Raw genomic sequence first — 24,501 nt, 5'->3', positions numbered from 1 at the left:
TTCCTACTATTACTCTTTCTAGGCCTGGAGGAGAAAGGGGAAGAAATAGGGTTATGAGAGCCCAGGGGAGCCAGGCAGAAGGAGCCACCCTGTGGGAGCTGTAATCCGGAGGAACACAGCTACGGTCTGAGTCATGGCGCTGATGCTAGGAAGGAGCAGGAAAGACAGCCCCCAACCATTTGCACTGCTAAGCCGAGCTGGGGGTTAGATGGCAAGGGAGTCTGGGTGACGCAGTCTACAGGCTCCTGAGGCCCAGGCTGGGGCAGAGAGGAGTGGAGAATGGCTTGGGGGTTGGGCAAATAGAGACTAACCAACACACTTAATCATTTGTACTTATGGGTGAGACTATTTGTCTGTCATCATTTGGGGTTTTGGGAAGTTGCTAAGATATTCTAGTTACCAAGATAAAATTGACAGACGACTCTGGAGACTGTCCATTATTGACTGGGAAAATACTCTGTTGACATAATTTAACAGAAAGTGAAACTTTCTTTGGAATTTCTTTCTAGGTCTGGGATCTGCCATTTAGTTAGCTTTTATCTGAGTGACCTTGTTTAATGCTGAAATTCTTGTAACCCAACTGTGAGAGAATAGTGAGTACATTTGGGAGATGGGGCCTTCCATACTAGTGCAGGCTTGCTTGATATGAGATATACTTTTTAACACTCTGAATGGTAGGAGGAGAGGGAAAGGGTCCTGACCTTTGATGTCTGAGCAAATGGGTTCTTAGGGGAAATGGGAAGGCATGGCTTCACAGATTACCATTCTACAGGGAAAAAAGTGTGACTTTCCTTCCGATTAGTGTGTGATGGGAACAGAACTCTTCCCAAATCAAACCATCTTTAGCAGTAACAATATTTGCAGTAAAATTTCCTGAATGCATAGTAAAAGGGAATTATTTCTTACTTAAAAACATTCTTACCTATCTGTAACTACAGTTTGATCCTTTAATTACAATAGAACAAAATGGTCTTGCTGTGATATCATTTTCAGCTTTCATATATAGGACGAGATTTTCCTCCAGATTTATAATTTACATTTTAAAATAAATAGTAAGGGAAGCTTTAAATCCTAAAGAAGGCCTCAGTCAGTTTGAAATAATGACATGTGAAATGAAAAAAAGAAGAAAAAATGTGTCTTTTGGAGAGAAATGAACTCTTTACGTCTTTGTGGTCCAGTTAGAGACAGATTCTTATTGCATGTACAAAGAAGTGTCTGAGGTACCCCGACGATTGCTGCTTCTCTAAAACATAAATATCGATCATCGTGTTTTCCAACAAACATCACCAGGCAGCTTACATTTCTTTTTAGAGTGTCATTTTTCTTTTATTGAGTACATTGCTAGAATTATCATTCTTTGATGATACAGGCTAAAGACAAAAGAGACACTGGTGTCTGTGTGTGTATGATGTCAGTGTATACCTCTGAGGCAGGCTGTGGGTTTGACAAATAAAAACATAATTTAAGAAACGCAGTGACCTTCAAGTGTAAATGTTACCTTCTGACATTCAAGCAGACAAAAGATAAAGAGTTCTTCTGTAGCTCAACTCTCACGTTCTTACCAGGCGTTCTATAACCAACACTCATATGAGCAGCAACATGGCAAAATGTTTTCCCAGGTTATCATTTAGAAACTGTATTGGCAGCAAGTTAGCTGAGCTTTTAGGGATGTCCAAATCATTTCATCAGGACCAGTGTTTTGTGGCAGAGTGACTTGATCTAAGGCACTTACTGCTATTGGTTAGTTGTTATTTGTTGACGCTAGTTGGAGAGAATTAATATTTTTAGTCTTTGAGGTGTTTTAGGTATTTCTTATTTTTTTAATAAAACTTTTTTGCATGTTTGTGGAAAACTGATATACATTTTTTGGTTTGTTTTTAACATAGAAGCCAAGCCAGCAAAAGTGCCGCTTTGCAGTCTCACCACAGGTCGAACAGCAAGGACATCCAGAACCTAAGTGTGGGTCTGCCCCGGGCTGACGAAGCTCTTCCTGCCAATGAAAGCTTTCTAAATGGAAACCTTGCTGGAGCTACTCTTAGTCCCATGCACACCAAAACCTACCAAGCAAGCAGCCAGCCTGGGTCCGCGAGCAAAGATCTTACCAACAACAATATACCACACCTTCTCAGCCCAAAAGAAGCCAAGTCAAAGTCAGAGTTTGATTTCAATATTGACCCAAAGCCTTCGGAAGGCCCAGGCACAAAGTACCTCAAGTCGAGCACCAGATCACAGCAGAACCGGCACTCATTTATGGAAAGCTCTCAGAGCAAAGCTGGGACATTGCAGCCCAGTGAAAAGCAGAGTCGGCACAGCTACATTGACACCATTCCCCAGTCCTCTCGAAGTCCATCCTACCGGACCAAGGCCAAAAGCCATGGGGCATTGAGTGACTCCAAATCTGTAAGCAACCTTTCTGAAGCCAGGGCCCCGATTACAGAGTCCAGTTCCAGTAGGTACTTCCCATCCAGCTGCTTGGACTTGAACTCGCCCACCAGCCCAACCCCCACCAGGCACAGTGACACGAGAACTTTGCTTAGCCCCTCGGGGAGAAATAACCGAAGTGAGGGTACTCTCGACTCACGCCGAACCACAGCCAGGCATTCAAAAACCATGGATGAGTTGAAGCTCCCAGAGCATGTGGACAGCAGCCATTCTCATTCTCTGTCTGCGCCTCATGAATCATTTTCTTATGGGCTGGGCTACACTAGCCCCTTCTCCTCCCAGCAGCGTCCACATAGGCATTCCATGTATGTGACCCGGGACAAAGTGAGAGCCAAAGGCTTGGATGGAAGCTTGAGCGTAGGACAAGGGATGGCAGCCAGAGCCAACAGCCTGCAGCTCTTATCACCTCAGGTACAGCTAAGAACCTTAACCAGATCTGCTGGCTCACCATGGGGAGGTGGCGGAGGGGTGACTAGGGTCAGTCTGCAATTTTCCCTACTATAGGAGGCTGTATTTTTTTTTGATAGGATGCATTTAGGGACACAATACTTGAAGGACCAATCTATTTAAAAAATTTCTTTAAGCCAATTATTGAGTACTCACCTCAAAAAGCTTTTTAGAAATCTGTTTTATCAAATGTTCCTTTTTGGCATATTTTGTTGAGAGCATCCTATTTTCTTTTATTGTAGAGTTCATTCACTCTATGTGTGTGTGTTTTTCATTTCCTTAAAATTTAGTGTCAATTTATCGGGATTTTTCTCTTAATCACTCCAAAACCACTTTTGCTTAAATCAAACCCTTTGCTCTAAGACCTTATTCAATATCTTAACCAAATTGAAAAGTTTTAAGTTTATCTAGAACTACAGAGAAATTTAACATCAGGCCAGGATAAATGTCAATATTTAGTCTTTGGATTGTTTTTAAATCTCAAGGCAATGTTTTTAGCATGATACTTACTCCATCTTAATTGATCTTCAGACTCTAGAACTGACACTGATCTGTTTACCTTTTTTTAATCCTCATCTAGGATATTTTGTATTATTGATTTTAGAGAGAGGGGAAGGGAGACAGAAGGAGAGAAACATCAGTGTGAGAGAGAAATACTGATCAGTCCCCTCTCATGCGCACCCCAACCAGGGATGAACCCACAACCTAGGCACGTGTCCTGACTGAGGGATCAAACCTGCAACCTTTTGGTGCACGGGACAACGCTCCAACCAACTGGGCCACCCAGCCAGGGCCTGACACGCATCTGTTTAAAAGCAGCAGCATTCTTGCAACAAAACATTTTTTTAAGAATTACATTTTCGTGATACTAAATACTCAGCTGCCTCAAAGAAATGAAGGTGGAGAAAAGTCAATGTGAGGAGAAGAGTTTCATGTAAGGAAAGTCCTCCCCTTTTAGAGGCTATGAAAATAAGTTCATCAGCTTGTATAAGAACTTTAGAAAATATGGATGGAAAATGTCATGGGAGGCTTAGCAAGGTAAGTGCTGAGGAGAGGGGACTGGCAGTGATGAGCAGTTGCGGTAGGTATAGCAAAGTGGCGAAGAGCTCAGCCAGGAAGCCAGGCAGACCTTGGTTTGTATCCCAGTTCCACAATGTGCTTCAAACTGTATGAATTTGGAAGAGTGACACAAGCTCTCTGTGCCTCAGATCCCTCCTCTGAGTGTTGTTGTTAGGATTAAAGATTGTGTATAAAGCACCGTGCCCAGTGCTCGGCACAGAGTTAAGTGTGGAACAAATTTTAGTTGCTGTTACTGCTTCTGTGGTGAGGGCTGTTCTTTGGATATGGAACACCTTCTCTATGCTAGGTATTCTCGGGTTCTTGCCTTTGAAAAACTTATCTTCTCTCAGGGAAGATTAAATTATACATGATAACAATGAATTAATTAGGAACCACATTCCTGTGGCACTCAGTATAAATAGAACTTGAGAACAGGGAAGAGAGCATTGTGAGCAGGAGCAGTCAGAAATGACTTTAGGGGCAACTAAAGGTCTTGCTGTGAGTTAAGATGTAGAGACAGGTTTTTTGGAAGGCTAAAGAATGAAGATGTGTTCAATCATGTACTGAACTAGGCATCATGATAGGCTCTAATTAGAAAGATGAAAAAGATGGGCTTCCTGCCCTCTTGGAGTGCGTGGGCTGAGGTGAGGGTCGCACATTTGCCAGTGCATAGCTCATTATAATAACTATTTGGCTGCACGCCTGTGCTGTCTAGAGGTGTTTGTGCCTTAGGGACAAAGGGGTGGCACGGTCAGTTAGTGGCTTGTGGAAGGCTCCCAGGAGAGGTGGTATCTGAGCAGAGACTCCTGGGACTTAACTAGGGGAAGAAAATGGAATCAACATCACAAAAGAGGTTTGGTAGAAGGGCAGAAAAGAACACTGCAAAGAGGAGGAGGGTAAAAAAGACACTAAATAGCATGGCGTGCCATGGGGATTACAACTTGTTCCACCTTGCTGGAATGGAAATGCAGGGTTTGGAATGGTTTTTGTAATAATCCAAGGATGAGATGAGGAGAGAACGTTCTGGACTGTCAGTGCCAGTGGGAAAGCAGGGGAAGAGTGGGTTTTAAAGGCCCCTCAGCAGTGGAAAGAACAGGGTTTGTGAATTGAAGGATTGAATATGGGAAAGAGAAAGACTTCAAGTTTACTTTTCTAGGAGTTCTGTTTCAGAGTACAAAAGAGGACTTTTGAAGACACTGAATTCAACAGATGAGCATGCTGAGGCTCCAAGAAGTCGGCTGAATTTCCCAAGTTTACCCAACTAGATCATGAGGCAACGTCCAGGTCCCCAGCCAGCACTCACTGTACTATATCATGCTGACATGTTGAACTTGAAGTGACCCTGAACCTTTAAGCAGAGGTGTTCTCCACAAGGTTGGAAAGACTGGCGCCCGAGTGAGGGGAGGGGCAGAAGATGCCATGACTGGAGTCAGAGCAGTGGTCAGAGGAGCCCCCAAGGAGTCCCTGTAGAGAGGAGAGAACCTCTAGTGCTTACAGGGATCTCTAGAGCCTGGCAGGGGCACATAAACAATAAGGTCAATCCCAGGTAAAGTATGCTAGCACTAAGCATAGTGTACACAGAGAAGTAAGACAAACAAAAAGCTTGAACTTGCAAAAAAGGACAAGTGGACTGGCGCTTTGAGAGTTCCAGAAAAAAGACTTTGTGAACATGGTAGAATAGACTAGTTATAAAGTTACTGTGGGCTAAGCACAGACCCAACTGTTACAGGATGTTAAATCCAGTTTAGGATATCCAGTGCCAAGCTACAAGACACTACACATTCAAAGGCATAGAGATGGCAGACTGCTTGACAAGTAACTAAAGCCTCACATAAATAAGTAAGGGGAATCACTTTCTTGCAAAATGTGGCTACCTTCAAGAGTTAAGGGGACTGGACTGGCACTATCATTTGAGAGTTTAGGTGAGATGTAAAGCATTTGTTTCTAAAATACTTTTTTAGAAGCCTTTGTAAACAATATAGGTGATAAAATCCATCTGAGATCTTGTCATAGAGTAGAAAGAAGCGCTACATTGGATGATTTCCTGCCTAGAATCCTTTCATAGTACATTAGGGACTGATGGGAAAAAAGACAAAAAGACTCAGGTTTGAAGTTTTAAATAAAACAGCTTTGAGACATCACATAAGGCTCAAGGTAATATGTAATGCTGCTAACTCCTCTTGCTGGCTTGGTAATTTTGTCCCTTAATTTTTTTTTCCTAAGGGTAGAAAATGCTGCTTTTTCCCTCACTGAACACCATCGTGGACCCACGCTGCTCTTAGCTTATGAATCACTTCCTTGACAGAAATAGGTAGTGTCTCCCGAGATGAACAGTGTTGTAATTATGGTTAAGAAAATACATGAGCCCTGGCTGGTGTGGCTCAGTGGATTGAGCACTGGCCTGTGAACCAAAGGGTCGCTGGCTTGATTCCCAGTCAGGGCACATACCTGGGTTGTGGGCCAAGTCCCTAGTAGGGGGGCACACAAGAGCCAACCACCCATTGATGTTTCTGTCCTTCTCTTTCTCCCTTCCCCTCTGTCTAAAAATAAATAAATAAAACCTTTCAAAAGAAAAGAAAATATATGAAATATAAGTACCGTTACCCTACAGAAGATGCAGAGGTAAACTTAAGTGCATAAACTACAGTACTTAGAGAATATTTAAGACAGAATTTATTAAGACTGGTTACTCTATTCCTCTATATAGCTGAAGAACTTTAGTTTTCATCTGATTATGCCATATAGGTCCTTCATGAAAAATAGTTTTGGGTCTACACAGTTCTTTTTGGAGAACTCGGCCTAAAATCTGCTGTATAAATTTTAGATTAACTAATAGAATCTGTAATTAGAGTGCTGTGCAGAAGAACCACGACTATCTAGATATTAGGAAGATCATTTTCTTTGTTTTTAATAATTAATTAAACTATTTTCAGAGTAATTTATTCCCTGCTCGCCTTAACTTTAATGAGAATTTCACTTTCCATTTGTGTGACAGTTGTTTGATTTATTTTACAGTCATCAGATGACTCACTCTTTTATGGGACAATTTGTGTTTTAGCCCACTAACATTTTCTCCTTTAGTCGGTTAAGGTACTAGTTATACCAAATAAAGCCCATGGCAATTTAGGTGATTTTCATCATTTATAAGGACACTCTTATAAATCCTTTTAAATTTGACTTCCAGCCCGGGGAACAGCACCCTCCAGAGATGACTGTGGCAAGATCTTCTGTTAAAGAACCCTCTAGAGAAGGCAACCCTTCGTTCCATGCACGGCAGAAATCTGAGGTCTGCATTATCCGGAGTTGCTACCTTATATGATACAACCTTTCAGTAAAGATTGGTCATTTGACATCATTACAGCCTATCTTTTATTTTTTTATTTTTCTTTCTTTATTGATCTTTTATTATTGTTCAAGTACAGTTGTCTCCATTTCCCCCCTACTCTTGCCCACCCCAGCCTGTCTTTTAAAATTTATCCATATCTAATCTTCCACAAATAATTTGAACTGGTTTATAAAGTAGTTTCCCTCATACCATCATTCTGAGTTTTCTCTTTAAAAAAATCCTGGAGTAAATTATAGATCAGTGAGGTGCTATTCTAAGTTCACAGGCCATTTACTTTGATATAAACCTGTTTCCTCCCTCAGGGTGGAGCATATCATGATCCCCATTCTGATGATGGCACTGCCCCCAAAGAAAATAGACATCTATACAATGATCCCGTTCCGAGGAGAGTTGGCAGCTTCTACCGAGGTAAGCCTGGCCACTGACGCCCAACAGGGTCCTCTCTCCTCTGCCCCTCACTGCACCTCCAGCCCACAACCCCCACTACATTTCACTGCCCCGGCTTCAGGTCCAGGTGATTCACTTGCTGTCACCTTCCAGTGCTTCTCCCAGCTTCCAGTCTTATTTCAAGTCCTCTAGTCTGACTTAGGTTCTTTGAGTAGTCTTCCTATTTTTAATAGTGTCTGGAATGACCCTTCCGAAGCTGTATTCTGACCACACCACTCATTGATTCAATTAAGTGATAAAATACTTATCAATGTTACCTGTGGATCTGAGACTGTTTTAGTTTAGAACATGGCAGTGAATGTGACAGTTGAAGGTCATCACCATCCCAGAGCTCACATCCTCGTAGAAAGAGAGCAGCACTAAATGTAATAATTATATTGAGCAATAAAATGTAGTAAATGCTATAGGAAAAAAGTAGAGCAAGGGAACACATTGCCCACCACCCCATCCACAGTCCTCTGTCTCTCACCTGCTAAGAGTCCTCTGGAGGTTTCCCATTGGCATCAGAACAGAATCTGAATTCCCTAGGACAGCATTCCAGGCTTTCCATTCCCGAGCCCTGCCATCCTTTCTGGCCGTTCCTCTTCTTCTCTGGTGCCCAGCCTGTGGAACTCACATGGGCCACTCCCTCCTGTGGCCTGAAACTCACTCTTCCCCCTGCTTGGATAGCTCGGCCCTATCCCTTTTAAGGTTCTACTGTGAGGTCTTCTGCAGTGTGATGTCTTTCCTGCCAACCCAGATGAATCGAAGTGTTTCCTCACCTGTCCCACCCATGGTTCCTTGTTTAGACCTCTAACACGACACAGGCCACATGGTACTGATTCTTTGCCTGCATTTCTCTCTCACGAGGTTGTGAGGCCCTTTATCTTTTCCTATTTCACCCTCACTGACTAGCATACTGCCTGGCAGTTTCATTATATTTGTTGATTGAATGAAAGAAAATCCTCAAGTGTACTTGTACAGCCTTAAAAATGTACTCCGGTGTTTAATAGACAACCAAAACAGATGCTTTGGGGGAGGTATCAGTTTAGGAGATGTTGACAGAGAAAGGGATCCCCTTTGATGGGCTGTGTGGAAACAGAGTGGGAACTCCTGGGAGGCCCCAGCCTATAGTAAGGAGACAGACAGCAAACCCACCACGGTTGGGCAAAGTCCTGGGTCTGGGAGACTCAACTTTTCACAGCCTTCAAAGGTCACCATGACCTTCTACTGATGCCCATACTCACATTGTCTGGCTTCTCACTATTGTGTTAATTTGGGAGGGCAGCTAGCAAGGGGCAAGAATGGGGACAGGAGGTCATGGACAGCTGCTCAGTCATTTTAACTAGGAACCGGAGCTAAATAAATACATTCAAGTGTTATTAAGGACTAAATGGATGTTGAATGACTAGGCTATTTCATTCCCTCCCAGTTCCACCTTTGAAAAAAGCATAAATGCCATTTAATGTATTTTTCTCATGCCACGGTTACTTTAGAACCTTATGGGACTAAAATTTTAATTCAGGTTACAGTTACTTAAAATGAATCTTGTAGTATACATGAGCAAAAGCCTTTTCTTCTATCACTGTTAAGTTTTATTTTTAAAATGAACCATACATGTGTTATTTCTATAGATGTCTGTGGAATATACTTTAATATAAAATGTTAACAAAATTGTAATCAGTCTGAAAGCAGTTTTATTTTTTTATTTCAAATAAATTAAATCAATTAATATCAGCAAAACCCCTCATTCATCTTCCTTATAATCTACTTCAGAGCTTGGCAGGCAGAACATTTTTATTTTAGAAGGTCTAGAAATAGAAAGAAAAGATTTAACTAGGTGAACATCTGGAGACAGCTGCCATTTCAATGATGCTACTAAATCTTAACTGGATGAAGATTTAGTGGTATCACCAAAATGACAGATGTTTCCAGAATACTTCCCATTTTCAGTCCTATTGGTCAAGAGTCAAGTGAAACGATACCATTTATCTTTATATACAGCCTGTATATTCCTTTTGTGATGAAATTTGCAATATGTTTTGATTTATGACCAAGCTTAGGAATTGACAGAAAAAATAGTAACCCCCACCTAAAAAGCAGAAAAGTATTTACTGAAATAAATTGTGTTTTATCTTTCTGTTTATACCTGGATTGAGAACATAGAGAAAAAATTGTATTCTTGTGCAAGTAACCAAATTTCTTTGGAATTTAGTTTAAAAATATATAATTGATGCTACGTCCCAAGTGTCAAGGCTTAAACCATAGTTTGTATATTCCAGCACATATAGGAGGCCTGTCCAGAAAGTATCCAGCCATGTTCTCTGAAAAATGGAGACATTTATTGAAGAAGATACAAGAAACATTGTACATAAGACATGACTCCTCAGTCCCCTTCAAAGTATAGGCACCCTGGAACCTCACACAATTCTCCAGGTTGCCATCAGCTGCCCTGTCATACTTTGCTGAATCTCTATAATGGTCCGAAATCTCCTCCATTTTAAGGGTTATTTTAATTTCGGGAAAAGCCAGAAGTCACAGGGGGCCAAATCTGGGTTGTAGTGAGGCTGAGTCACTTGGGTGACTTGATGTTTCCCAAAAAAACTCTGCACAAGACGTGATGCATGAGTGGGTGTGTTGTTGTGATGAAGCTGCCAATCACAGTTGCCCATAACTGCAGCCTTCTGAATCATTCAAATACCATGGAAGAATGTTCAAGCTTAACATGAAATTTGATGCAGATTTGTTGCTCTACTCGCTCAAGTCATTTTGAATGCAATGACCACACAGTGCACATGCTCACTCAACGATATCTACTGCCCCTACTGACTAGTACGGTAAAGTCGTCATTGTTCATGCATGTGTATTCCAGTCCACTCTCTTTGGCTGCTAGGTTACGTCAATGTCAATGCAAACCATTCTTGTTATATTAACAATGGCTGGCCTTTTTCTGGACAGACCTCATATTGTTAAGAATCACTTCAGACTAAGAGTAGATTTTGCATAGTTGGGTCTGTGATGTAAAAAAGCCTCAACTCCAAAGAATGTCAAAACAGTGAAGGGAGACTATCATATTCATACTTTTAAATATCCTACAATGTTTTTCAGTTTATCAGCCAATGGGTCAATTTATATTGCCTGGTGATATGATACATATTTCCTGGTGTTAACTTGCCCTCCCAAGTTGCTCTTGTAGGCAGTGGGGGTAGGGAGAATGTTCCCTGGAGTGCCTCCACCCTCAGAAAACACAGAAGTTATCTGAAGAAGGGCAGATGAGGATTTTGACTTATCTGTTCGTTTATTTGTGTGAGAAAAAATGCAATAGAATAACTTGAACCCTGCTTTGACCAATAGATTACATCAGTGACTTTCTTTATTTAGTGCCATCTCCACGTCCAGATAATTCTTTCCATGAAAATAATGTGTCAACTAGAGTTTCTTCCCTACCATCGGAAAGCAGTTCTGGAACTAACCACTCGAAAAGACAACCAGCATTCGAACCGTGGTAAGTGTTTTGGTTTGTTTTTACTCTTAATGTTTTCTAACTTGAGATTTGAGATTTCAAAGAAATTCTAGATAAACTTTGGAGCGTTCTTCCTCCTGTTAGGCTTTTCTTTCTCAAGAGAGATGGTTTAGTGTGGAAAATGTGATTTGTCATTATTTGTAATGGTTTCTGTCAAGTTTAGAATTTGTATTGAATAACATATAAAGGAAAAAAATCTCCCAGATAAGTAAATAGCTCATAAGTCTTCCATTGCATTCTTCTGACATGATTGATGTCTTTCACTGTCTCCTCTTTTGTTGCTATTGAATCACTTGGCAGACACTTTGCTTAGCACTTTGTATGCACGGTCACAGTCAGTTCTCACAGTCAGCCTTTGAAGTAGGAATGGCTCCCATTGTACAGATGAGCAAACAGCTTAGAAAAAGTAGGGAGCTTGCCTGGTGCTGGACAGCCAGTAACAGCAACCAGGGTGTAGACCTATATGGGTTCTGACTCCATAGCTCCTATCTTTCACCTCTATGTCACCTGACTTTTGTCAGGGTGAAAAGATAAGAAATGGGGGAACAATTCTTTTTGCTACCATGAAAGCATAATGGTAGCCAGACATTAAAATGATGCGCCAACTTTGCTTGTCCTTGTATCTTTTTGTGTCATATGTAATAAAAATTTGGGGAGATAATTATAACACATGTCAGGGGTCCCCAACCCTCAGGCCACTAGCAAGGCTTGCCTGAGGTCTGCCGCCTTGCCCCCAACCTGAGATCCGCCTCCTGTCCCCCTCCCCACACCCCCCCCATCTGTGGAGGAACCAATCCCTGGTGCCAAAGGTTAGGGACCACTGACATATATGAAGTCTCATTAGATCTATCTGGAAGTAAGAGTTTTTTAAAAATAGTAATGTGGACTTTGTATTCCTGACTGCTCAGAATCCAGATGTGAGATGCGCTTACGTGTACTTCATAAAACTACCTACCGGGTCTTCCACCAGTAGAATCAAATGATACATCACTGTAACACACTGAATTTAGAATGAAACCAGTCTGTCAGAGGGCCCATCACTGGTTTTTGTTGCCAGAAGTCACAGAGGGCCTTAGTCAGTTCTCCTAACCCTATGTGGTTTCCCATTTGGACCCTGTTGGCAGGGTTATATCAAAGATTCATTTTTACTGTGCCCAGTGGTGAAAATAATGTAATTATTTTTAAAACAGTAAGATTTTTAAATGGTAAGATACTTTTTCATTTATAAGTATACTTTACATCCATTGCCTTATTTATAAAATGACAGTCTTAACATTAGTGACTAAGACAGTAGACTTTGGAAATAAATAGGGTATCTTCATTAATGTTACCTTCTGGCCATATGACTTTAACCTCTTTGCACCTTGGTTTCCTTATCTGTAAAATAGGGGTAGGAAGAGCACCTCCTTCATAGGGTTAATGTGATCATTAACTGGGATAAACCATCAAAAGTGCCTTGAGCATAGGTCCCCAACCTCTCGGCCATGGATTGATACCCATCTGGGCCTATTAGCAACCGGGCCACACAGAGGAGTTGAGCTTGAATGTAATGTGCTTGAGTCATCCCAAAACCATGCCGCCCACCCTGGTCCATGGAAAAATTGTCTTCCACAAAACTGGTCCCTGGTGCCAAAAAGGTTGGGGACCGCCAACCCAGAGCAATGACTTGCTAACATCAGCAGTTTTTACCATTTGTGTCCTCTAACTTCAGTATGGCTTGTCAGGTGTCTCTCTGCCACTTACTTTGCTGATAAACTTTGGTGCATTCTTTCTTCATGTGACTGTCAATAAGATCTCCTATATATTAACCTCCTATACATAATGCCTCTCTCCTCTTCAATTCACCTTCATGCTGCTCCCAGAACAAGTATCCTAAAGCCCCCAAAGTCTGACCCTCTGTGAAACCTGTGGGTCTTCTGCCTTGAGTCTGTGAACATCTTGAAGTCTCACTCCTTATTTATTTTGCCCTGCAGTTCCAACACTTAACATGGGGCCTGGCATATACAAAGTAATCTGTAAATGTTGGTTGACTTTGATTCAGTTTGTTTTAATTCCTTCCCTTTTTTAGGTGAGTCTTTTGAATTCTCTCTTTCCCCTTGACTGCTTAGAGAACTAGCTGTTGCATGAGTCTTGTGACTGTTCAGGAAGCAGACTGTTACTATCCCCCACCACGTACCATCAGCACCCCCCCACCTCTGCAGTTTAATCAGCCCTGGATAATGTGTCAGGTGACTAGCTGGATGATCCTTCTTCAATCTCCTGTCCCTGAGATTTATGTGATCACCACTTGCCCTTTGCTTGTGATGCTTCTCTTGGATGTGTCTATTGCTGTACAATTAGCTCAGCTCAGCACATAACTGTCAACTGAACCAGGTGGAACCACAGGGTCAAGAATTCAAACTTGAGATATATTATGGGACATACTCTTACCCACTGGGCGCAGTACTGGTTGTAAATGTTCAAGTCTCTTCATTCTTTTGTACAATATACAACTTTTCAGGGGCCTGTGTTCTTGGCAGCTTCTCTCCATCTCTGTCTCTCCCTGAGTCTCTCCCCTAGGCTTTTCTCCCTTTGGTTTCTCTGTTAGTTCTCTGTATGTGTATGTTTCAATGTAGTTTCTCCCTCTCTTTTTTCTTTCTCTGTCTCCTACTCTCCCACTTGGGCTCTTTCTCTCTGTGTATGTCTCTGACTTCCTTCTGTGTCTTTTGTGATTCGTGCACACTCAAGCTTTACTCCTAGCTTTCATCCTCTAGGTCAGGGCTAATTTATTTTCTTTTCTGTTTTGGCCTCTGCGATCTTTCCCTGCCTGGATCTTGGCCCCAGCACCCCTGCTCCATGTCAGTTTGAAGATGTTTTCCTCATCATTACCCCTCCACTCCAGGCCCTAGTTTATCCAGTGCCTCTGAAAAGACACTGCAGAAAGTCTTTGATTCGTCTGCCCTGTGTTTGGGGTCATCATAAGGAACAAAAGATACTGGGCTTTTTGTCCTGCTCCTCTTTCATTACCCTTTTCCACCCTCATTCTCTCACTTCCATCTTGTTAGACAGACTCTTCCCATCTCACATTCTGCCCCTCCTAGGACCAGTGTTTCAAGCCTTCACTTCCTCTATTGCCAGCATTAACATTCTTATAGTAACACCCATTCCCTTCCTGAGGTTGCAGTCACATGCGCCCCTTAAAGATTTCCTGGATCAGCAGAAAGCTCTTTTACTACTGACCCTTGACAGACCTTTGAGATTTCATTAGACTTTCATTCTTATTGGAAAGACGTTCTACCTGTTAATCTGAATACTCTGCTGTACAGACTGCCCAGTATGAGAAGACATAAGCTATAACGAGAGTAAATAATTCTTTAATCTCTGGAGGTTGCAGAACATTAAAAATAGCATTGCTGGTTGGACTTGATGCTCTCCTAGGTTCCTTTCAATGCTAAGAGTCCTGCTTTTGTGATTTCAGCAAACTACACTGTTCTGCTGGGTTCTCTAGAACCCTCACATGACTGAATGCTATGGCTCGGAATTGAGTTTAGGGCAGTCTGTCTTTAGGCCTCATGCGAGAGGGTTTCATCTCCTTAATCTAAACAGTGCTTGTCAGAAGAAGGTTAGACCGAATTCCCGAGGTCTAGGCCCAGTCTGTCATTGGGACGAGACTAGAACACTGCACTTAAAGTATCCTTAACTTTTCAGTTATTTTATTCTCACCCATTACATCATGTCTGAAGTTTTTCAGCTTTCAAAATTGTAAATGGATTATTCAGTGTTCCAATACTCTTTATTTTATTGGTTGTGTTGTATTATAAAACTTTCACTTCAGAACTTGGGACTCTATCAAACTTCAGGTCCTGATGAGTTTCAGGAACACATGGGCCTACAGTACGTGCATTTACTTCCTTGGGATCTCCATTACCTTTTAGGCTAAATGCTTTAGAAGAACTGATCATTGCTCCTTCAAACAGTCATGGTGTTTACTTCCTATTTCTCCCCCCCTCCACCCCCATGTTTGATGTTGAGTTGTTGGTTTTTCAAATAAATTTTTTGTGTAGCTTATAAAAGTTTTTATTATTATACCTGCAGTACATTTTGGTGTTGCAACTAAAAAGAAGAAATGATAAATCACCAAAATAATTTCTCTTGCCCAGAGATGATAGTTATTAACATTTTGTTTTATTCCTGCCTTTTAAAAAATATACATGTGCACATATATTCCTTTTTAAAAAATATAGTTAGGCTCATATCATATAGAAAGTTCTGAATTCTATTTTCACTTACTATTATAGTTTGGATATTCCTTCATATTAGTGAAAATTCTTCAACAATGTGATTTATTTTTAATAGCTCCATGCTTTTTTCTATCATGCAGATCTGTAATAGTTTATAGACTTCACACAGATTTAATCAAGTAAAGGGTGCTGCTTTGCTCATGTTTTTTTCTTAGATGTTCTAGTAACTTCTTCACTGTTAGGTGTTCTAAAACCATAAGTATGAAAAAACTCTGTCACCTTTAATGTTTCTACGCTTTATTTTAGGGAATAGTTAGTACAAGGAATCCAGTAATTTGAGAAAATGGTTTTCCACAGTCATATGTAGATATTGAAATTTAAAATAGAGCCAATGGAATGTGCCTTTTTGAAAAATAGTACCAGTTGTCTTGTTTTTTAAAAACTGTAAATTAAGTAATATAGGTCCTCTGTTAACAAACGAGTAGCCAACTTGTTGGGGCCAAGGTATCTTGTTTGCTGTCATTTAATATCTCTTATTTGTATTAAAATGCCTGGGTGGTGTCAGGGATATGAAGCTTCATGTCAGTATTTTGAATTACAGGCTTTTTTCTTTCCTCCCAGAAGAATCCTTTGTATTAAGCATTTTTCTTCTCCATGTTTTTTTTCTTACCCTATAAATAGATATGATTTTTATAAAGGAATTTTCTAGTTTCGTGTGATTTTTACTTCTATTTATAATGTTTCTGTAGCAGCATTGATTTTTTATTTATTTGTTTGCTTGTTTTTTAATGTTGTGTACTTTGGCAGGCCAGTAATAATGAACTTGTTAAGCCATTTTTGAGAAGGTAAACAGAAAAATGAATGAAAATGTTTCTGCTCTTTTCCTTGAAGGGTTGCAGAAGAAAGTGTCCTTTAGACCATGTACTTTTCAAACTCCTAATTCTAAGGTTTTCAACAGCATGCAAATGGTCCTGCAGCAGAGTCACAGATAATTTTTATTAATGTTCAAATTGCTAGTTTGAGTCTGTGCCAAAGGCTAATCATTAACCATGGTCCATTAGATGCAGTTCCTCCTATGCTTTTAGGACACTCCTTACCTGTGTGCTTCAATCTTCATGGCTCTTTGAACCCAGTGTCATGCACTTTCCATCTTCATTATATTTGTCAAATGATGCTAGGAGAACGATTGGAAAGTCAATATGATTAAAATGTCTTCCCGTTTAGGAAAAGTCCTGAAAACATGAGTCATTCGGAACAACTCAAGGAAAAAGAGAAACAAGGCTTTTTCAGGTCAATGAAAAAGAAAAAGAAGAAATCTCAAACAGTAAGTAGATGGCTAATTCCTATATTCAGTGGCATACTAGTCTACCTTAGTCTGTGGGCACTTTACATTTCGTACGTGGCAATCATACTGAATTCTTTTCTTAGTGAGACCTGACATGCATACATTGTACGTGTTTTTTTCCCAAATTCGGAGCAGCTATCCTCCTGTTACAGAGCTTTTTCCAGATTCAACAGAATCTCCAGGAATGGAAGAAATTTAATTTAGATGAGAGAGAACACTTTAAGCCTTTCTAAATGTCTTATCCATGTGGATTTGTATTCATGTAAAAACGATGCAGCTACAGGATTTATTTCTTACTGAGGATTAAAGATACGCAAAAACTCAGTAAATGGTTTTGTTTTCTGTTTGATCTTAAAAGTCATGTAATTAACCATCATTCATTTTTCTCCCCTGGCTGGTTATCCAATTACCATGTTGACAAGTGCACTTCTGGGTTGCAAAGTCACAGAGAGGAAATAGTATTTGACATTGCAGGGCTTGCTTTAGTAAGAAGACATGTTTATCCTGTGATTGAACTGTGAAATGGAACGAGTCTTAGGGAGCCCTCAGCCTCAACCCAGGGCTGGCTCCATGAAACTGTGCACATCACATCACTGAACCACCCAAGCAAGGATTTTGCTGGTTAGTGACTTGACAAAACATGGGGAAGACAGGCCTCCAGGCCAGCAGGCACTTCTTTACCTATGTGAGGTCTGCTTCCCCCTTTGCTTTATGACATCTTCCAGACTAGACAATGTTGAGTTGGCCATTCTAAATGATTTTGTTTCTAGTTTTACTTTATACATGATTAACTCTCATTTATTTAAAAAGGAAAAGGGATTCTAGGATTATGAATTAATGGTAAGTAATGATGAGATACATAGATGATAGTAGCAAAGAATAATACTGAAAGTAAGGATTTTTGTCTCACAGATTACCTTTCTAGATTATTCTTTGACTTACTTGTTGTTGAATTTATATATTTTATTATAAAATAAATATGAGCTCATTACAGAAAACTTGAGGGAAAAAATGGATCATTTCTAATCTTACCACCCTGTCACAACTAATATTAGGATTTTGATATATTTTCTCTTAGCTTTTTAGCCTATGAATAAGTTTATGGGGAAAAGATGGGTTTTTTTAGTTTGTTTTGGATAATAATCATTCTAGTACAATTTAAAATTCTGGCTTTTAATAGTATAGCTTTCTATCAATATACACAACATGTATGTTACTACACAAATTTTATTATCTTCATTTTAATGGCTACATGAAGTGTTTATTTTTTAAAAACTGTTGTCTCTAACAAACTCACTTAAAGCAGAATTTCAAATCAAAATACTACTCAACCAAATATTATTACATTTGTTATTCAGACTGGATGAACAAAACAGACCTGATTTAAAGTAGAAAAGCTCAAAATATTTACAGTGCTATAAAATAATACTTTTATCACTATCTGTGGAACATTTGTCCATCATGAACATTGAACTCATACTACTGCCTTTTAACCACTCTTATTTTTATTTTAATGTTGTTGTTCTTAACCTCAGGCCTATAGTCATTTGTGGGGTGGTTAAGTGAAAGAAAGTGGCAGAAACCAAGGGATCGAAGGTGTTTTGTGTGTAGATTTGACTTTTGATGTCTGTCTGTCTGTCTGTCTGTGGTAGACCAACATTAAACTTAAAGGCCCAGGCTCTCCATGGCCTAAATCGAGTATATACATGTTGACTGACGCTATTGCTCAGGACCTGGTTCAAGTTTTAGATGTTGAAATAGTATAGGTTAGGGTAAATGGGAAGACTATTACTCTCTAACATCCTTTCCACTCGAACTTACTTTTTTGAGGTTTTCATGCATTTCATTTTTAATATGTAAAGTAACTGCAAAATATCTCTATACAGGCCGATACCTTAAGTCTTCCAAACCGAAAGTTTTTAGTGCCTCTGGGTTTTTAGTTAAAAAGTGTTTTTAAGGACTTTGATATCTAGAGTAAGAGTTCCAAAGAGTATTTTGTACATCCTGCCAGACCTCAGGCTCCTAAGCCTGGCATTTCGTTAACTCTGCCCCCTTCAAATAAGTAGAAATTAGAATTCAAGTTTGCTTTTTTCACTTTTTAGACTCAGCAAAAGGAAACTGGGTAAGCAAGCTTTGAAAGATTTGGAGCTTTGTGGCATTTGCATAAGGTTCAAAAAAGGGGAAATCTAATTCCCAATTCACATAGAAAAACAAGATATTTTAAAGCCTGGATGGGTCCTAAATCTAGTTTAACCCTTTTAATTTCGCTGATATAGGAACTGCCCAAGCAAGTTGTGATCTGCCAGAAGTTGCAGTATCGGTTGAGAGAACTAGAAGTGGGTTCTCTTGACTAGCAGGCCCAGCCTCAGTCCCTGCTGCCCACCTCTGTGGAGAGCCTCCGGCCACTTGCTCCTGGAGTCTCTCTTGTGGCCTCCTTAGTGACACAAGTTAAACTCTTACCTGGGGCCTCATCATAGGAACAGGAAACTTCGTGGGCTAATTTATTCAGATGTTCTCGTATATGCATCTATGAAAGATGATGGAGGCCCTGGCTGGTGTGGCTCAGTGGATTGAGCACCAGCCTATGAACCAAAGGGTCACCAGTTTGATTCCAAATCAGGGCACATGCCTGGGTTGCGGACCAGGTCCCCAGTAGGGGACACATGAGAGGCAACCACACATTGATGTTTCTCTCCCTCTCTTTCTCCCTCCCTTTTCCTCACTCTAAAAATAAATAAAATTTAAAATAAAGGTGATGGGAATACCTTCACATGCATTCTACTTCTCTGATAATTGAGATATCCACAACAGGGAAAAGAAGTGCCAAAAAATACTTTGGTATTGCAAAGGTGCCTTCTTAAACTCAAGCAAATCTGGAAGCCGCCTTGGGAAGTCTGGCTTCAGTTCCATATCCAGAGACTTACATAAGCCCTCAGAGCATATGGTGACTTTGCCAACTTGGTAGTTGTACCCGAGTTAGTGTCTAGCTCCACTTATAATCATGCTTTGGTTTAAAGACTGAACTTTGTTTCCTCACTTTGAAAGCCCATATTCTGAATTGCACCAGATATTTTTCATGGGGTAAATATTTCTAACAGAATAAAACGAGGCTTCTTTGGTGGTAGAATCCTGCAACGGTGATCTTTCCAAGTGATGTGTTCTGGTTCAAAAGTTGACGACATTCAAAGGGGTCTGCAGTACCTGTATGTTTTCTAATAGGCAGATTGCATGGTAGATTATTTAGTTACTGAGGTCTTCTCTAGCAGTTAGGAAGAGATTGAAGTTCATCAATAGCTCTTTAAACACAATTCTTTATAATAATTATATTTCTGATAATAACTAAATCCTTAAATGTTTTGCAAGCTTAATATGAATGATGTGTGCAGGTCTGTATGCATTCCTTCTATAGGTGTTGATCATGGCCACATGTTCTCTCTCTGTATAGAAGTTTTTTGCATGTCTTAAATTACATTGTTGGCATCTTCATGTCCAAGTGAGAAATGACACAGTACCCTCTCTAGATGCACACACAGCACAGACATTCTTTCAGTGACTTAATATTTTACAAGTTGAGGTCTTCCAAGGGCTAGAAGTTTCAGCAAGAACACCTTTTCTTCCCTTTTTCTTTTGCAATTAGTTTATTTGTATCTTATATTGCAGACAGATTCCACCAACGGGGAGAATCCAAGCATCAAGAAATCCCTCTTTCCTCTTTTTAATTCAAAGAATCATTTAAAGCATAGTTCTTCTTTGAAAAAGCTTCCTGTAGTCACTCCACCCATGGTACCCATTTTTACGTATGGTAGCCCTGAAAACTGCTCCAGTAAACTTGTTTTACTGATGACAACAGCATGTCTTTTATTTTCATGGGGTCATATTCTCTTTGTGCTAGTTAAGTACCTGAGCCAGTTCCATAAATTCACTGAGATATAAATTCTTTGCCATTCTGGATTTTCTGAATCAGTTAAGGAGGTTGAAGCATAAAAGGCTATTAAGCAAACAAACTAGCGAAAGGCTAGTTTGGGTTATCTGATTAGCCAGTTGTCGGCAGACAGCATTCATAAAACCCCTTATTTCTTGTAAAGAACTCAGTTAACACTTGCAATTCACAAATATCTTTGTGTTTGGCTCACAGAGTATGTTAACACTTGGTTGGCAGTTTGTTTCTTTCAAACCAAGTTGCATTGACCAAATTAAGTGAGCTAGCTGGCTCCATGAAAAAACAGCTTCTATTAGTAGGTGATTTGCTTTTTTTCTTACCTGGCTCTAGCTTTTACTGGTTACTAGGTTTAAAGCCAGGGCTTTTGCTTGACATTTGGCGTTAAGCTCCTGTGTTCATTGAAATCGGTGAACAAACCAAGTGCATTCATCTGGAATTTGTGGCACGAATTTCCAGCATTTTCATTGTGCATAATGCTAGACCCAGATTCTTTACTGGGCAGTGTCTTGTGATTATGACTCAACCATACTTTTCCACTTTGCTACCCTCGAAAACCTGCTAGACTTCTTTGAATACCAGCAAATGCGGTGTCTGGATCATTTTCCCAGCAGGAACAAATTTTTGTTTTATTGAACTGGTTCATAACCTAACTGCAATGTGGAATGAGGATACGACAGCAATTCCTGGTATAGCCCAATTTAACTGCTCTCTCTTACAGCGATTAAAACTAACAGCATGGGAATGCTTTAAGGGTTGAGGTTTTAACAAAGCTGCATGATCATCTGCCAATTTTTCCTAATGCAGGGAAAATTATTAAGAGGGCAGTAGAATTTAACTAGCATCACTTGCATTGTGAACACTGGGAGAGTTTGGGGTTTTTTAATTGGGTTTTTTCTTTCTTGTCTGTTTTTTTGTTTGGGGGGTTTGGGGGGAGGGGGTTGAGTGTTGGTTTGTTTTGATTTGCTTTTGTTCTCCTCTTGGGTATAGTTCCATATCTTAATTAGGTTTATTGGTGTGCTGATTAAATCCTTATCTATATTCCGCTCTAGGTGCCCAATTCTGAAGGCCCTGATCTTCTGACGTTGCAGAAAGCCATTCACTCTGCTAGCACTCCAAGCAGCAGACCAAAGGAGTGGCGTCCTGAGAAGATATCTGATCTACAGACCCCAGTGAGTAGCACCCACATCACTCCTAGACTGTTACGCTGCAGTGATCGGTTCTTCTAAGGGGAGGAGGCAAGGTTGAGAAACTTGGCCTCTCAGTGTTACAGCAAGGCTGAGTGTCTCCCCAGGATATACCCTCACTAGTAGCCAGGTACATCTTAGGGGTCCAGAGAGATCTTGTGTCAGTGACCCTTGTCCTACTAGGGAAAAAAGGGAGCTTCCATTAGGCTTCAGCTAGTTGGGGGTAGGGGTGGGGTGTGAAATTAAGGGATAAATAAGACATGGCCCAGCTCTGGCTGGCATGGCTCAGTGGATTGAGTGTAAGCCTGCAAACAAAGAGGTTACTAGTTAGATTCGCTGTCAGGGCACATGCATGGGTTGCAGGCCAGGACATCAGTAGGGGGCACATGAGAGGCAACCATACATTGATGTTTCTCTCCCACTCTTTCTCCTTCCCTTCCCCTCTCTCTAAAAATAAAGAAAAAAATCTTTTTTAAAAAAGAAAGAATATTTCAACCTTTGAAATCCATTTTCTATTTTTGATAGAAAATAGGCAAACTGTTGCATTAAGAAGTACATATTAGATAGTATGTATAATCACATTTCTCTGTCATAATAGAAGATGCAAAAACTATATCTGTAAATTCTTCAGGTAACTGAGGTTTTATCGCCTTTAAACAATGATTTTGATTGGAAATTTTAAAATATTATATCTTTTCAGTATCCCATAATGAGCATCGTAACATAATCTAACTTGTTTCTTTTTATCACATTCACTATTTTATAAATCCATTATTCCTCCCTATAATTTCTGACAGCCTTCATGAGTTTTTGAGTCTGTAGGGTTACTTGTGATTTGAAGGAAGTCTGTATTTTTATAGGTTTACTGTTTACTATTTAATTGTAAGCTATTACTTAGAGCTGCTGGAAGGAGTTGTCTAAATTTGTATTTTATTTGCTCAACCATTTATATTTTTGCTTCTAACATAATTAATGTAGGCTGGGGGGCAGAGGAGGTATAGAGAACCAGATATCCAAGTTATTGGATGTGTGTACAAATGAAGAGCACAAGGCTCTGAGTGTGGACCTGAGGTCCTATTCCCAAATTTAAAAAGAAGAGTACGGGGCTTTAGAACCTTCTTTGTATAACCACTTCTTTTGTCTAAAAAGCTCTTTTCAGGTAACTTTGTATCTCTACCTGAACACATATTATTGCATAGTTGACTCTTTAACAACATGGGGGTTAAGGGACAGCAACCTCTTACACAGTCAAAAATCTGCTTTTAACTTTGAACTCCTCCAGAACTTAAGTTGTCTCTTGATATCTGCCAGCAATTGGTTCCAGGACCCACTGTGGGTACCAAAGTCCATGGATACTCAAGTCCCTTATATGAAGATAGCATAAATCAATGCATACAGTCAGCTGTCTGCATCTGCGGACTCCCAACCACAGATGGAAAATAGTATAGGTATTTGTTTTAAGAAACCCATGTATAAGTGGATCCATGCACTTCAAACCCATGTGGTTCAAGAGTCAACTATAATTGCCCAATAGTTACATGTGGTCAGGGCTATGAAAATCACCAGGAATTTCATTGTGTTATTATACCAATTTCATTAAAAAAAACAGCAACAACATTACATTTGGGTGTGTAGTGTTCTATGCCACCTCCCATGGGGACCACAGAGCTTTCTTGGACAGACTTTGGAATGGCCATGGAAAATGCTTCCCTAGGAGTGATTTCTGCTTGAGTCAGTTCTCAAGCAGTTTCCCTTGGATTTCAGTGCTCTGTTCCATCAAATCTTGTAGTGTTTCTGGATGTCATCAGCATTTTATTAAAACTTTCCTGAGCCCTTAAAAGCGTGGGCCTTGAGATTGGCAGCCAACGGTGTTCTGAGGAGGGACTTGAATTTTGGGGTGCTTTCACAAAGCCCTTCTGATGGTGACCCCCTCATCACACCAACATAGAGGAGAGGGGAGTGAGCCCTATGTCACCAGTGAGGAGCCACAGGGCCTATGGCTTCCAGGACTCTGCCTTCTGCCTCACAGTGCAGTCCCCCCACCACACAGCAGACAGGCAGGACAACCGGTAGCCCATGTTAAGAATCCAAGGCCTCCTATGAGTGAATTGTACCTTAGAGTCTGCAGGGCTTTTGCTTGTTTCTCTGTGCTTTGTATTTTTAATGCCCAAATTTTATCCTCTCCCCTCAAAATTTTTTTTAAACCCCCAAAACCAAAAAAGTAAAAGGGCAGAAAGGAAACATTTGGTTTTGCAGTGTCAAGGGAAAGGGAAATTGGGGAGATAAGAACAGGGGAATAAACACTTTGTAAATATATGATTGTCTAACCACTATGCTGTATACCTGAAACCAATACAAAATAATATTAAATGTAAACTGCAATGGAAAAAAATTTTAACGTAAAAAAACAAATAAAAAGCTAAAGACAAAAAAAGGGAGGGATATATCAATTTTAGCTGAATATGTTGCTGCCTAATTGGAACATAAAATTTTTTCAGTTTCTCTTGCAGCTAGATTTGGTCATGTGGCTGAGCCCCGGCCATTGAAATAAAAGTGCCAGCTTTATGTG

At 40.2% G+C, this 24,501-nt stretch overlaps 1 protein-coding gene across 6 annotated transcripts in view; it reads left to right on the top strand.

Annotated features, from left to right (window-relative positions):
- Nucleotides 1–24,501, top strand: part of CDKL5 (cyclin dependent kinase like 5) — a 191,344-nt gene that overhangs the window by 128,481 nt on the left and 38,362 nt on the right. For 5 of the 6 annotated variants that reach the window (XM_053655834.1, XM_053655833.1, XM_053655832.1 and 2 more), the window contains exons 12-17: nucleotides 1,887–2,853; nucleotides 7,133–7,234; nucleotides 7,597–7,702; nucleotides 11,102–11,225; nucleotides 16,688–16,787; nucleotides 21,798–21,917. In XM_053655834.1, the coding sequence (XP_053511809.1) occupies nucleotides 1,887–2,853; nucleotides 7,133–7,234; nucleotides 7,597–7,702; nucleotides 11,102–11,225; nucleotides 16,688–16,787; nucleotides 21,798–21,917 (1,519 nt within the window). Of the gene's footprint in view, nucleotides 1–1,886; nucleotides 2,854–7,132; nucleotides 7,235–7,596; nucleotides 7,703–11,101; nucleotides 11,226–16,687; nucleotides 16,788–20,468; nucleotides 21,619–21,797; nucleotides 21,918–24,501 lie in introns of those variants that run through there. The other variant, XM_053655835.1, reaches the window with a different exon arrangement.

The sequence above is a fragment of the Artibeus jamaicensis genome, unplaced genomic scaffold (assembly GCF_021234435.1).
Source record: "Artibeus jamaicensis isolate MK-2021 breed Jamaican fruit bat unplaced genomic scaffold, CSHL_Jam_final scaffold_1283, whole genome shotgun sequence".
Taxonomy (NCBI): domain Eukaryota; kingdom Metazoa; phylum Chordata; class Mammalia; order Chiroptera; family Phyllostomidae; genus Artibeus; species Artibeus jamaicensis.
This window is presented reverse-complemented; position numbering and strand designations above follow the sequence as displayed.